The 16,538-nt window shown below is 39.9% G+C and overlaps 1 protein-coding gene across 2 annotated transcripts in view; it reads right to left on the reverse strand.

Annotated features, from left to right (window-relative positions):
- The window catches only part of UQCC1 (ubiquinol-cytochrome c reductase complex assembly factor 1), a 163,900-nt gene that overhangs the window by 130,204 nt on the left and 17,158 nt on the right, over positions 1 to 16,538 (reverse strand). For both annotated transcript variants that reach the window (XM_073572379.1, XM_073572378.1), the window contains exons 3-4: positions 8,469 to 8,570; positions 1,917 to 2,024 (exon numbers count right to left, since the gene is read on the reverse strand). In XM_073572379.1, coding sequence (XP_073428480.1) covers positions 1,917 to 2,024; positions 8,469 to 8,570 — 210 coding nt within the window. The remainder of the gene's footprint in view (positions 1 to 1,916; positions 2,025 to 8,468; positions 8,571 to 16,538) is intronic.

Raw genomic sequence — 16,538 nt, forward strand, 5'->3', positions numbered from 1 at the left:
TACGCTGCCCCAGAAAATGCACATAAGATACGCCAATTCTGGCTCTTCTCACCTGCAGTGGCAAGGCAAGTGGTTGATAGTGGCAAGTGGGCTGATAGTTGGGGGGTAGATGTCACCTTTATATTGACGGGAGATATAAAGCCCAGAGGTTAGTAATGGTAAGCTGCCCCTATTACTAACCCCATAGTGATATTTTATATATAAAAACATGTACTAAAAACACGTATACTTACATCAACGTCCAATCCACTGAAGCCAGTGTGTCCTGTAACAGAATTAAAATACTAAACAATGATATTCCTCGCCTGTCCGCCAAGAAGATAATAATCCAATTATCCAATTTGTCCAATGACGCGTCTAGCTCTGCTACATCTAGATAGCAGGCTGTATTGTTGTATGATGCGACTATACAGCCTGCCATCCAGCAGAGACACTGAGCTGCTCGTGCTTGCTCAGCTCAATGTCACGTGTTGATGGGGTAAAGTTGAGCTGTGTTAATATCCAATGAACTCCTTATACCGCACTGACGTCACCGAGAGCATGAGAATGTTCTATCGCTTGCGGTGCTGTCAGCATGGTCCTTGGAGTTCACAGGCAATGAACTCTGTTCAACTCACTGATGTCAGAGCAAGGATCGTGGGAAACGTTCTAACGGTGCTTGCACTGACATCAGTGAGTTGAGAGGTGAAGAATATGGCAGTTTATTATTTCAATTCTGTTACAGAAGACATTGGCATCAGTGGATTCAGTGGTGACACTAGTATACCTGCTTTTGGCAAGTGTAGATACAGTAATGGAGTCGGTGCTATTATTTCAAATAAAGGACTTTATTCAGGGTGTGTGTATTATTTTATAATATCACTATGGGGATAGTAATGAGGGCGTCTTATAGACGCCTCTGCATTACTAAATCCTGGACTTGATGTCACCTGACAATATAAAGGTGACATCAACTCCAACACTATTACCTCAACTGCCACCGCACCAGGGCAAGTGAGAAGAGCGAGGCTAAGTGCAAGACCTGCCATATACAGGGCCCCTTCGTAGGCTATTAATATCAGCCCGCAGCTGTCTGCCCAGCCTTTCCTGGTTATTAATTATACGGGTACCTTATGTCATTATTTGGGGGAAGGGGTATATTAATAACAAGGAAAGGCTAAGTATACAGCTGTGAGCTGATATTAATAGACTGGGAAGCTCCATGAGTATTACCCCTTTCCCTCTGCTGGTTAATAACATGTGGGGATATATCCTCTGAATGATGGGGTTTACAGCAGTGGGAGATTTTGTGTTCAGCTTATTAAGCATGCACTTTTTTAGTTGGCATCAATAATTCTCTTGTTGAGATAAAAATTATAGCATTTAGATTTTTCAGAACTCAAGACTTTAATCAACTGCATACCAAACAATAAGTCAGGATCACTGAAACTTAACACTTACATCCTACATTAGAACCCAATCTAGACACTGCAAATAAGAATTAAATGTAATATGTCAGCTGTTTTTTGCTACATCTGAGAGAAGCCTGATGTATACAAAGAGAAGCTGAATGCAATAATGTATCACAGTTGACTGGGTGCAGCCATTCTGACACAATCAGAGCTTTTAGATTTAGCATGAAGCAGGGCTGAGAAAGCTAACCCAACCCACAGCAGGGTCTCTATATACAATGTCCATAGATAGAGAGATGCCTATCAAAGGAGGGGACTTGCGGATGATGAGGCATGGTGCTAAAACAATCATTGCAAGCAAACAGGATGGAGCTCGTAAGAGGCATCTCAGAAATCTGTGTTTTAACCCCTACAGCATGCTGTCTTCAGCTTACATAGCAAAAACCTGCTGACATATTCCCTTTAAGAAGGAATTATAAAATCAACACTTTTACAAGAAAAAAATATATATTTTTTTCCCCTTACCCATTTATTATATTTCAGTGGTCCCGTAAAGCCCATTGCCTCAATTATCTTGGTAAACGTTCCAACCTCTTCTTCGGAGGGTCGAAGTTCACCTTTTGTGGCAAAGTTCTAGAGCAGGAAAGAGTCATAAAACACACATAAATCGCAATGCAGCAAAAAAAATAAATTCCACAATATAACACTTTCTTACATAAACAATTAAGGAAAAGTAAAAAAACATCCTCACTTATTTAGTTTAAAAGCTCTAGCCCATTTATAGAGGAAACTGAAGTTGAGCTCTCTCCTGTCTCACTATCTTGAAGGCTATGTGAGACTTCCTGCCTCTGAGGTGGAAAGATACCGCTGTGTAGGGGAAGATAGTGCAATATGTAAAAACAGGAGAAATCTGTGCTGTCTTCATTCTGGGTGATATATAAAGCAATGCAAGATGAATTCATGTGTATTACAGAGCAGTACCAGAAGTAGATAAGAAACAATATAGAGATATAACCGGATAAATCTTCTCTTCAGTGTGTTGTGGCTATGGGCTCTATGCAGCAAGAGACACAAATTTACCCTTTAGAAGCAGCGCTGTTCTCCAAAAGTCGATTAATAGCTTTACAGGCAGCTATTTCCTTCTAGTAGATTAACCCTTAAAAGCAGCCATTTCCTCCACTTAGATTAATCTGTAAGGCCTGTTTCACACTTCAGTTATTTGACGTCAGGCAAAATCCGCCGTTTTTCTAAACAAATGGATCCGCCATTTTTTTCGGCATATCCGTTTATTTCCCCATAAACTTGCATTAGCGGCGGATTGACTGATGGTCGTCCGTTGCATCTTTTTTTTTATTCATTTTAGCGTCCGCCGGCTGGAATAGACTATCAATGTAACTTTTTTTTCCAGCGGCGGACCGCTATTTTAAACTGCGCATGCCCTTTTTACCCTAAATGGCATTCTGGAAGCGGCGAAAAAAGTGTCTCTGTCTCTCTCTCACCTTTTCCAGAGATCGGTTCCTTTAAATTGAAATTTACTCAGTGGCTGCAGCGGAACAGTCCCAGAAACGGATCCAGCTGCATCCGTTTGTTGCAAAACGGAAACGGATCCGTTTCTTCACACTTTGGCAGTTTGCAACTGACGTCAAACAACTGAAGTGTGAAACAGGCCTTAGAAGCAACTATAGCTTCCATTTTTGTCTGGACTGTATAATTCTGAGAGACATTCTGATAAATGGCTAATAAATGTACATTATACAGGATGTATGGGAGTGACAATAAATTGTGCATGTCTTGCGTTTTTCTGAATTGCTGCACATTGGGATGAAGAGGTGAAATAGTGCATTTGTACTTCACTTTTGGTGAATTTATGAGAAAAATACAGTAGCGCTTGAAGGTTTACGTATCCTTCAGAATTTTTCATACTTCTGAATAAATTTGACCCAAAACTACACCAGATTTTCACACACGTCCTAAAAGTAGATAAAAAGAACCAAATAAAACAAATTAGTCAAAAACATTAAACTCTGGTATGTGATCTGGAAATTCCCTTTTTACAAAACTAGCATTGTTAGCTTTGGATTCAGAAATTTTCACCCCCAAAACAAGACTCATAGCTATTCATAGTTTTATGGTTACTAAATCTCTTAAAATTTCCAAATGGAAACAAATTACTATTGCATATATATCCAAGGTATTAGATAACGACTCTTCAAGCATTGTTTATTATATGCAAAAAAAAAAAAAAATTCAATCTGGAAATATGTAAATGGATGGTCTCTCAGGAAAGTCATTTTTCCTCAACTATTCCTTGAAATATATAAATATTTATTACCGTAACCTACTTTCAAAGATATTATTTTTGTCTCCTCTTCACTATGGGTATTGCAGGCTCAGTTGGCCTTTGTTTAATTTCATTTCCTCTTTCCTAGTCTTTCCTTTATGCCCACTTCCCTTCTTCCCTTATTGTAGGATCCTGCAGACTGTGAGCCCTCGTGGGCAGGGTCCTCTCTCCTGTACTTGTGTGTGCCTTGTATTGCTCATGTTTATTCTACTTGTCTATGTATGCCCCTTCATCACATGTAAAGCGCCATGGAATAAATGGCGCTATAAAAATGAACAATAATAATAATACTGTTTGCATGGTCATTATTAATTTTTCTTGTGTGTATTGTATTCCCATCCCATTAAAAATCAATAAAAACAATTTGAGGAAAAATACTAAACTCATTATTTTACGGTGGAAAATAATCCAATATGACATGTCTGTGAGCAAGGGCTGGCTGGCAAATTTTAGCCTGGGGGCAAGCACACAGCAGTAGCCCACGAAAAGTGGCCCACCCTTATTGAGTTTACCACTGGCTGTTTCATAAAGGGAGTAGAGGTTATAAGTAGTGAGGAGCGAACGTGCCACAATAAGGTCTTATCTGAAGACGCTCGTGTGCTAAAAAATATGCATCGTAACCCCAAAACTTTTTCTCCGCTCATGGTTATTGGTTGGGTGAAGCCTGATCACATGCACAGAAGTTGACACAAATGGGTATGAATGGCTCCTAAAGGTAACAGGTGAGGACCGCTTGTAAGCAGTGTGTGGGCATAAAAGCGGAGTTTCTGGGATCCAGATACTTTGTGGCATTTGCACAGTAATGGCTTTCTTTTGGCGGCTCGACCATGCAGCCCATTTTTCTTCAAGTGACCCTTTATTGTGCATCTTGAAACAGCCACACCGCTAGTTTTCAGAGAGTCCAGTATTTTAGCTGATGTTATTTGTCGGTTTTTCTTTGCATCCCAAACAATTTTCCTGGCATTTGTCACAGGTGAGGATGTTACCTTTAGTAGCCATTCAAACCCATTTGTGTCAACTTCTGTGCATGTTATCAGGCCAAAATCACCAGGGTATGTGAACGTTTAATCAGGGTCATTTGGGTTGCCATTATGATTTAAAAAGAGAAAACTCAGTAGTGTGACAATAAATGGCTTCACCCAACCACTAACCATGAGTGGAGAAAAAGTTTTGGTGTTAATTCATATTCTCTGAAAAAAGGCCAAGAAAGCAAAAATTCTGGCAGAGTATGTAAACTGTTGAGCATAACTGTATTTAGAATTCTGATGGGTTCACAAACTTTCAAGTACTTCTGTAAGTGAATCGATTATTCTACAGACAAGGGAGTCTGCAAAATAGGTGAATTGATGTGTTCACCCGGATTGCTGACCAGATTTGAGTACAAGACTCCATTTACTATATACACTTAGGTCCGTATATATTTGGACAGAGACATTTTTCTAATTTTGGTTCTAGACATTACTACAATGAATTTTAAACAAAACAATTCAGATGCAGTTGAAGTTCAGACTTTCAGCTTTCATTTGAGGGTATCCACATTAAAATTGGATGAAAGGTTTAGGAGTTGCAGCTCCTTAACATGTGTCACCCTGTTTTTAAAGGGACCAAAAGTAATTGGACAATTGACTCCAAAGCTATTTCATGGACAGGTGTGGGCAATCCCTTCGTTACGTCATTCTCAATTAAGCAGATAAAAGGCCTGGAGTTGATTTGAGGTGTGGTGCTTGCATTTGGAAGGTTTTGCTGTGAAGGAAACATGCGGTCAAAGGAGCTCTCCATGTAGGTGAAACAAGCCATCCTTAAGCTGCAAAAACAGAAAAAACCCATCCGAGAAATTGCTACAACATTAGGAGTGGCAAAATCTACAGTTTGGTACATCCTTAGAAAGAAAGAAAGCACTGGTGAACTAATCAATGCAAAAAGACCTGGGCGCCCACGGAAGACAACAGTGGTGGATGATCGCAGAATAGTCTCTATGGTGAAGAGAAACCGCTTCACAACAGCCAACCAAGTGAACAACACTCTCCAGGAGGTAGGCGTATCAATATCCAAATCTACCATAAAGAGAAGACTGCATGAAAGTAAATACAGAGGGTTCACTGCACGGTTCAAGCCACTTATAAGCATCAAGAATCAAAAGGCTAGACTGAACTTTGCTAAAAAACATCTAAAAAAGCCAGCACAGTTCTGGAAGAACATTCTTTGGACAGATGAAACCAAGATCAACGTCTAACAGAATGATGGAAGGAGAAAAGTATGGCGAAGGCGTGATACAGCTCATGATCCAAAGCATACCACATCATCTGTAAAACACGGCGGAGGCAGTGTGATGGCTTGGGCATGCATGGCTGCCAGTGGCACTGGGTCACTAGTGTTTATTGATGATGTGACACAGGACAGAAGCAGCCTAATGAATTCTGAGGTATTCAGAGCCATACTGTGTGCGCAGATCCAGCCAAATGCAGCCAAACTGATTGGTCGTCGTTTCATACTACAGATGAACAATGACCCAAAACATAAAGCCAAAGCAACCCAGGAGTTTATTAAAGCAAAGAAGTGGAATATTCTTGAATGGCCAAGTCAGTCACCTGATCTCAACCCAACTGAGCATATATTTCACTTGTCAAAGACTAAACTTCAGACATAAAGGCCCACAAACAGCAACTGAAAACCACCGCAGTGAAGGCCTGGCAGAGCATCAAAAAAGAGGAAACACAGTCTGGTGATGTCCATGAGTTCAAGACTTCAGGCAGTCATTGCCAACAAAGGGTTTTCAACCAAGTACTAGAAATGAACATTTTATTTACAATTATTTAATCTGTCCAATAACTTTTGGTCCCTTTAAAAACAGGGTGGCACATGTTAAGAAGCTGAAAGTCCTAAACCCTTCATCCAATTTTAATGTTGATACCCTCAAATGAAAGCTGAAAGTCTGAACTTCAACTGCATCTGAATTGCTTTGTTTAAAATTCATTGTGGTAATGTCTAGAACCAAAATTATGAAAATGTTGTCTGTCCAAATATATATGGACCTAACTGTATACACAGTTGGGAATCTACAGATTTTAGGTTCACATTTGTATAATGAAAGTAAAACCTTTATCTCTGTTAGGCCGCAGTCAGACTTCCGTATAAATCAAACGGGGAGATTGGAACGCAGTGCTCGGAACGGTCGGCAGCTCTCCCGACACGAGCGTGACAACTGCATAGAAATACTTGAAGCAGTCATGCTCCGGTCGGAAGAGCAGCTGGCCAGTCCGTGCACTACGTTCTGATCTCCATCTGACTACGCCCTAATACTGAAAGAAATCATCTAAATTTGCTAATGACATGTACTTGAGTGAATCCTAACAGGATTTACCCGTTTTAACAAAAACTATAAAACATGCAGACGTTTCATTATCTTTATTTAATCTAGCATATATTTTTTAATAATGTTTTTTGCGTCACATAAACTGACAAAACACTTCAGTTTGGCATAAATATCACCGCAACGACACCGCAGTGTGTTTGTCTTAGAGTCTTGGGGTTTGGAGGTTGCAGGCTCTTTACAGAAGTAGCTATAAAGACCGGGGGTAAAGCAGATGGGTCAACAAACCTCTTTATATATAGTTACAGAAGAAGATCAGAAAATAAACAGCCAACATTGGCACGTGCCCTGGCTAAATATTCTAATATCAGAGGTAAACCACAATGTTTTATTACATGAATCCAAGGACAGGGTGAAATAAAGACGTATACACGGACAAGGGGCCTTTCTAGGCAACATGTGAATATAATCTCTAGATGCCACGTGTACTTGTAGGTCTAACGTCCACATCAATGGCTCATAGCATGTGTGCTCGACGCAATGAGGAGAAGTCAGAGAAAATTATACTGGAGTCAAAACGTCAAAAATAAGCACACAGTCTTCCACTGAAAATTGACATTTTTGACACCTAAAAATAAGTGTTGTGTGAACACACACTTTGGGGGTTCACATCATACTAACTAATTGCATATAGATGGGATATGGCATCACTTACTAGTTGCCGGGAACTTCCCTATCCTCGGAATGAAGTATTTTATGGATATTGGCAAATCCTGATGAATAATGGGGCACATCCGGTTTCTGCTAGGCTTTTTGCATTTTTAATAACAAGAGTTCTCTCGGCAACTGTGCACCATTGTTATTAGACTTTGACTAGGCCAAATGTTTTTGCGCTTTTATTTCTTTCATTTATCTGAACATTACGTTTTATGCTTTTTAATATCCAAACTGTTCAAAAGATATGGATATTTTTAAATGTCTTTGACAAAGGGGGGTTGTTCACAAGTTTCTCTTGGGGTGTGATATTAGGCTGCTTTGCATAATTACCCTATGACCACCGCCCCCTTGGTAAAAACCATATAAAGTAGCACAAAAAATAATAAGGGCCATCTCTCTGAAACCGTATGGAAGATTAAAAAAAAAAAAAGAAAAGAACAGGGAATACTCAGGAGAGAAGCAGAAATAAATATAAATAATTAACAATAAGCGAAAACTAGCCATTTTAGACCGTGTCCTCTTCAATACCCAAATAGTGTACTAGCAATTATGTTGGAGGATACAAAGACTGAGTAGTGTGATGTGACAATACTATTCACATGATAAAATAAAAAAAGTCTTTCACAGGTCTCTGGAAAATTATATATTTTATTACCCTATATTAGAGTCATGTTGAGGGGCACAATAATAATACCAACTTGGGTCTTACTGTTTGTGTGGTGTGGATAGTCCTCCATATTTGTTTCCCAGTAATCATATGTAGCAGTCCTTTGTGTTCACCCTTTAGTCCCGTGGTAAAAGGACAAAGATTCTAAAAAGGAGAAAACAAAAATCAGCATGAAAAACATTTTTTCTATACATATTCCTAAGATGAAAGATACACGTTGTACCACTGTTTGAATATTGACACCTAAGGAGGATCATCTTACCATATGGACCAAATGTAGCAAGCAGGAATGAGGTGACCCCTTTTGAAGCACCCCATGAATTTATCTGCCTTTACAGCAGCTGCCTGACAGTTTACAGTTATTTTAACCTTGAGAAGAGACAACTAAAGGCCCCGTCTCACATAGCGAGATCATTAGCGAGATCGCTGAAACGTCACAGATTTTGTGACGCAACAGCGACCTCGCCAGCGATCTCGCTACGTGTGACATATAGCAGCGACCGCCCCCCCCCCCCCCCCCCCGCTGGATATCGCTGATCGTGCTCGAATGTCCTGGGTCACTTATTGATCGTTGGCATCCCGCTTGCCAGCATGCATCACTGTGTTTGACGCCAATGAGCGACCTCGTTGGCGACGCAGAACTCAGGGACGCAGACGTGAGTCATCAGAATAGCTGCTGTGTGACAAGGTACCAACGACCGCCGAGGTCGTTATACGGATCGCCTTATCGTTGCTGCGTCGCTGAAGATATCTGCCTGTTTGACAGCTTACTAGCGACCATGTAGCGACGCACCAGCAATCCTTACCAGGTCGTATCGTTGTTGGGATCGCCAGTGCGTCGCTATGTGAAACGGGACCCTACAGGTGTCCACAAGCTTAAAATGGCCCATCCATAAAAGCTAGTCAACAGTTGCTTCATGTAAAAACCACACAAAAGATGAAGACATTCATTTGGAGGGGAAAAAAAAGGTTACGTAGGTCTCCAGAAGAGATGAGGCAGCTTTACCATGAAAACTATTGGCTTGTGGAATAGTCTACCTCAAGAGCTGGTCACAGCAGGAACTGTTAAAAGTTTCAAAACAGGCTTAGATGCTTTTAGGAGAGAAAAAAATTACTACAGAAATACAGCTCTGGCAAAAATTAAGAGACTACTTCCAAATGTTCAGTTTGTCTGATTTTTCTCTTTATAGGTATATTTTTGAGTAAAATGTAAATTGTTCTTTTAGTCTACAAACTTCTGACAACAGGTCTCCGAACTTCCAAGCAATAAATTTGTTTGTTGTGTTTTTTTTTTAAATTTTGACCATTTCTCCTTTGCAGAAAAAAACAAACAAACAGTGCTTTCAGACCTCAAATAATGCAAAGTAAACAAGTTCAAAATCATTTAGAAACAATACTAATGGTTTTACCTCAGGAAGAGTTCAGAAATCAATATTTTGTGGAATATCCATGATTTTTAAAAACAGCATTCATGTGTCTTGGCATGCTTTCCACCATGGCTTGTGGCTCAAAATTTTAAGCAGTTCGTCTCTCGTTGATGGCTTGTGACTATCTATCTCCCTCTTGATTACATTCCAGAGGTTTTCAATGGGCTTCAGGTCTGGAGAATGAGCTGCCCATGACAGGGATTTGATGTGGTGGTCTCTTAATTTTTACCAGAGCTGTATATAAAATTCTTATTCTGAATGTTGATTGGGTCAATTGACCCTTGGAATCAGGATACTCTCCATTCATTTCCTATGGAGCCCTGCACTCAGCTTTTTCCAGCAGTCGGATACAGTCCAACTATAGGACCCCCACCGACCAGCAAGTTTTCACTTATCTTGCAGAAAGGTGGTTAACTTGTCTTCACTGGACATCCCCTTTATTGATTGAACAATATAATGTAGGAACCATTGTGGCACTTACAAAGTCAACAGTAGGAGAAAAGCTCTTCTGAAAGCTGGGTGCCAATTGACAAAAAATTTAAACAATTAGTTGGGTACATAGTATAATGAATGTACTATGGCTGCTCTATGGACAATGTATGGCATTTTTTAATTTCCCTTGCTATCCAAAAAGGTCATCCAAACTGCAAGAAGCAAGTGAATAGGGAATATTGTAACAGAAGCAGACTATGTTAGTGCTACAGGCAGCTGGTCGACTATCAAGTCGGAGGTGTTTATTGACTCAGTGATACAGGATAAATCAATTTCTGCATTTCTGTTTATCGTTTGACTTCCTTTACCGAAAAGAAGGTTGCCAAGTCTTACTTGGCAAAGGCTCTCCAGCAAAATTTACTTAAGGTTTTTCCTTTTATTTGACATGCATTCAGTCTATCATGATTCCTTTTTGTCTACCGAAGGCCAGCCATTGAATTGCATTTTACTGAACGTGGAAAATACATTTTTAAGCTGTGTGCTTTAGCAAGGCTTCGTTCGGTCCATGGTCACAAGCTAGAAATATGAAATTTCCCTTTTCAATTAGTTAGACTGTCTGGTATCCATTTATAGATTCTTGAACCTTTATCAGGATGAGACCTGAAAGAGAAGCTTGGCACTTTAAAGGGGTTATACAGAATTAGAGAATCATGGCTGCTTTCTTCCCTAAACAGATCCCCCCCTTTTCACAGGTTCTATGTGGCAAAACCTGCAAAAATTTGAAATAAAAAAAAAAAAAACAATGAATAGATACCTGGGAATTACTATATAAGTAGTTGTAGTACTAATAAGTAGTTGACAAATACAGGCAAACCCGGCATATTTTGTGGCTGTCTAGCAGCCGCGAAACATGATGCCTCCAGGATGTGAACATCTCACTTGCGCACCCGCGATACTCAATGAATACCCAGCACCCTCGGCAAACTCAAGTAACAAGCACTTGCGCCCATCACTACTCAGCTCTATTCATTTTATTGGAGCTCAGCAGCAATATCAGACCAAAACAAAAAAGGTCAGGAGTGGTGCGGTTTCTGAAAGATCATGGCCATATTTTTCTAAATTCTGGACAAGCCATTTTTGAAGTACGAGAGAAAACTACTTTTCTGTAGAGCCTGCACCATGTAGGTTTTTCAATTCTTGACAAATGTGGCACTCAATCATTTTCTAAGTCCCAGGACTAACAAAATCATTGAAAGCCAAGATCCCAAATAATATAAAACGAAACTTAATGGACTGAACTTTTTTTAATAAATTAGAAATGCAAAAGTCACTTCAACAAAATCTGCATGTGCTTCAATTAGGTAACTTGTAATGCATTCAATGGTGCGGTAATTGCACATACTTCAACAAAATCTGCATGTGCTTCAATTAGGTAACTTGTAACGCATTCAATGGTGCGGTAATTGCACATATAGAAAAATCAGACTGCAAAGCATTTCATTCTCATTTAGGCTATGTACACACAACGTCTTTTTCAGGCAGATTCCGCATGAAAAGGCTCCGCAACAGCATCCCCTAAAATGAACGTAGAGAACAGCAATGTCAAAAAGACATTGCTGTACAAATGTTCTGTCTTATGTCACTTCTTTTAACCACTTCAGGGTTTGGAAATCCTGAAGTACTTAAGAGACGTGACATGCTCATTCTTCTGGAGGTTTCTGCACAGAAGACGCCTGCTCTCTATACTTCACAATACGGAGAAAAAAAAACACCGGTGGTAAATTGATGGCAATACCAAGCAAAAAAAACAGTCTGAATGGCACTCTTATTGAGGGGGCACAAGTAGGATTCCATTCCATAATAAGTAAAAAATGAATTTGGCACTCCAGAATTGATGCAAAGATTATAAAACATATTTCACAGATTAGCCACGGTTTGCAATATTTATACGGCCTTCTTCAGAATGAAGGATACAATAGGTAACAAAAAAGTGTATGATATACACAAGAAAACAAAAAGACATCTTTATAGAACGTACAGGGATCACATATGTAGCAATATAAGTGAGTGACTAAACTAGTAACAAACAGATGTCAGAGGATACTAGAAAAATAGCGACAGATACATCATGAAGTACCAGCCTAATACAGATCAATGAACTTGACTACATCTAGATGCACAAAACATAAATCAGATAGATTACATACACATCATGGAGCTAGGACAGCCCCATAGTGATATAGTCATATAGGTAAAAAGGATACAAGAGAAAAAAAAATGGTTTACCATTAAGCTGCTGAATAAGAAAAGCATGGTGTTGAAGGATGCAAAGAAAATAAATACTATGCATTAAAGAAATCTTGAGATCAAAGCAATAAAACAATATTGCTACAGATTTGTGATCCATGTACTTTGTATAAAGATTTGTCTTTTTGTTTTCTTGTGTAGATCTTACGCGTTTTTGTTATCTATTGTACCCTTCGTTCTGAAGAAGGCCATATAATTGGCCGAAACGTTATAAACATTGCAAACGGTGGATAATCTGTGAAATGAAATTCTATAATCTTTTCAGCAATTCTGTAGTGCCAAATTCATTTCTTACTTGATGGCAATACCAGCGGCAAAGCTGCTTGAGGAAAGCACCTGCCATTGTCTTCCAGAAGCGGACTTGCTGTGGTGGGATTTAAAAGACGCCTGTGCACATAGCCTTGGGGTGGTATGGCAGTAAATGATTGCAAAATATGGAGGGGACACAATTAAAAAAATATCAGGGTCTGAACACTGAAAAGTAACCCCTGTAATGCCAACCTGAGGAAGACCATTTTTGTACTTTCATTTTTTTCTTCCAAGAGCCATAACTTTGTTTATATTTCTGTTGATCTAGCCATATGAAAGCTTGTTTTGTTTTTTTTTTTTTCTTCACGGGACTAGTTCTAGTTTTTAATGAAATCATTTGCTTTACAAAAATGTGGAAGAAAAATCCAAAAGTGGTGAAATGGAGAAAAAAAAAAAAAGTGATTCTGCCATTTTTATTGTTTCCCAGTGTTCATTGTACAGTAAAAATTACCTGGCAACGTGATTCTTCAGGTTAGTACGATTACAGCGATACCAAACTTGAATAGTTAATTTAAGTGGTGAAAAGAAAATTCGGAAATTTGCATAAAATGTGTCGCCACTTTTTGAGGGCCATTCCGTAGATGAGCCTGTGTCAGGGCCTGGTTTTTGTGTGACACTAGCGATAAGCGAACACTCTCGGAAAACATCTTATCCGAGCATCTGAGAATGCTCGTATATTATGTTCGAGTCTCTGCAGCTGCATGATTTGCGACTGTTAAGACAGCCTAAACACATGCTGTTTTCATATAGATTTTTACATACATATTTTTAATTTCTATAGAGAAAATGCAGTTCGCATAAGATAACTAAGACGATAGCTGTGGGGGCTTTCAGCAGGTCCACAGCTACTGTATGTCAACGCATTATCAACAATGTCACAGGGGGCTAATGGTATCCGAAGGGCCACACTGGCACCTGTGTCACTTAAATGCCGCTGTCAGTGATTGAATAGCAGCAATCAGTACTCTCTGATCTCTGCTGTTACAGGCTTAGCCATACTTAAGGACCCCACAAAGTCCACCCTATAGTACGTCTTATAACGAGGCTTTCATCACATTTAGATTGATGCAGTGCTTAACAAAGAGCACTGAGTTTCCATCTAAATGTACGGAAAAATGAGATTGAGATGAAACCATTCAGTACAGTAAGGCAAATGGAATCACTTTGGCCTCTGCTACAGCAATGTCCGTCTTTTTTAGGTGGGGAGACCAGCGTTTCAGGCTACGCCTTTGTGTGCAAAATCCTAAGTGACATTTGTCTAAATGGCTCCACCTGAATACAGTTTTTTGTTGATTTAGACAGAAGCCGAGGACATAATGAATGTACAAGCCCCCTTTAAGAGCAATAGCGTGGGGGCTACATGGGATTGCGGCATCAGCTCCCCCATGTTTTCTATAGGCTAATTGGATTAGGGTTCAGTTTTGGTTTGTTCCTTTAGTTCTCTCAATGTTTAGGGTTTATTCATATATCCCCCATTTTGATTTGTTATGTTAATGGTACGTACCTTTTGTTGGATTGGTTCTTCTTGTCCTGGTGAGCGGCAGAAATGAGCAACAGGAGTCTGATTGGTTAACAGATTTCGGCGCCAAGGAGAAGAAGCTCTTAAACACTGCATTCTTGTCAGAAGAATTACAGCAGCCCGGATCTTAAATACAGCTGCGCGCCTGCCCTCCCTAAGTTAAAGTCGTCATGGTATTTATTAGATGGTGCTCGCCCAGCTTTCTGGGTGGAGACTGGATGGTTTTATTGTCTATTATGCCAAGCTGCTCCACCTCGTCAAGGTAACCCCTACTGAAGCAGTCCCTATCTAATATATCTAAAACCTGAACATGTGAACAGTGTCTAAATGAGCAGGATTAAGACAGGCGCTTACCAGTATGGGCTCGTGGCGTGAGACAGCTCCTTTGTGCATGTCACATGTGTTTTTAATCCAGTTTTTTTCGTGCTTATGCATGATTTGAGAGACCCCACCCCTCTCTTGTGTGACGTGCACAAAAGGAGCTGTCTCAAGCCACGAGCCCATACTGGTAAGCGCCTGTCTTAATCCTGCTCATTTAGACACTGTTCACATGTTCAGGTTTTAAATATATTAGATAGGAACTGCTTCAATAGGGGTTACCTTGACGAGGTGGAGCAGCTTGGCATATATTTTTTTGCAAAAAAACGTATCGACTAAATACTCTGTATTTGTTATCTTTTTATCGGCACTTGCTGACTACTATTATATGTCTTATTGCAAGGTATTTTTGCACATTTTTCATTCTGTGCTTTGTTTGTCTTTCAGTCAGTGGGTGGTGTGAATATTGTCCTACCGACTTGTTCACATTTGTGCATGTCACATGTGTTTTTAAACCAGCCATTGAGGGCATGTAGCATTACATACAGCCAATCAATTGAATGACCATGGACGTGGACGGGTACAGTTTATTAGCCACCGCCCTTGTTCATTTAATGAACATATAAGGCAACAGTGGTCTGAAGTAATTGCCTACTAGTAGAGAAGAACAGTCTAATCCGCCTCCCCGCTCTATATTGCCATTGACAAGTAGAATATGGCAGAAGGTCGTAATACACCAAGTTTCTACAATTCTTTCCATTTCTCCGACTACCCCTTTCCCCCAGTGTTTCTATACACATAATTCTACGAAATTTTCCACATGTCAGTACATTCACCTCCATATTTCTGTTCCATACTCCCATCCCACCATTGGTCTCCCTGGCTTTTTTTTTTTTCTACGTTTCCTACCTTCACGTTTCCACTTTTTCAATATTTATTTCATATGCCCACTTACAAAAGAATAGCTAGAAAAAATAAAAAAAAAGCCTCATAAAACTGATGGCATCACAAAAGCCAAAGGCTACCGCTCATGCATGTAAGAACTCGCTTCTTTTCAGCCAACACTCCAGTGAAGTTCTGGAAACGGAGGCTAAATAGATAAAAGGCCATTGTTTCCGCATCTCTGTGAGCAATGTGCAAGTCAGAAAAATAAGGGCATCAAATATTAAGAGTAGCAAATCCATATCTTCTTTGTGAACCACAGACGGTACATTGAAATAGCAGAGATCCAGCCAGTATCCACGCTGCCAGGTCTCTTTACGGTCTGTGGTTTAAATGAGGAAGACAGCGTCTGTAAAAAATGAATAGCTGCCACAATGGTAGACTGTTCCATAGTTGCATGCCGTGCCCCGACTGCTGCCAACAAGCCTTTCAATATCAAAACACTCTCTGTGGGTACCTGGTAAGCTCGCAGCACAGCAACCCATGATATATAGGTCATCGTCCACTACATTACTGTCTGCGCTGGCTTCAAGTGCCAAAACGCTGGCAAGCACTGATTGCACCACGCTGCGTGTATTGTGCACGCTCGGAATTTTCATGCTTTGATGGCTCGCTTGCATTACGCTCCTGCACTTTTGGAGATAATTTACATTACTAACATAGGATAATTTTATAAACAACAGGGACTGGAATTTCCTCTAAAATAACTTCAATGCTGAAATTTTGCAGCTGACTTTTACAGTGATTTATGAAACATTTTCCCCTGTATTTATGTACCTTTGGCTGATTAAGTGTCATTTGAAAAACATCTGGGGATCATTGAGGCATTATGCCACAGCCATACTTCCACCAGGATCT

The sequence above is a fragment of the Dendrobates tinctorius genome, unplaced genomic scaffold (assembly GCF_039654945.1).
Source record: "Dendrobates tinctorius isolate UK_male_01 unplaced genomic scaffold, ASM3965494v1 ptg000032l, whole genome shotgun sequence".
NCBI classification, from domain to species: domain Eukaryota; kingdom Metazoa; phylum Chordata; class Amphibia; order Anura; family Dendrobatidae; genus Dendrobates; species Dendrobates tinctorius.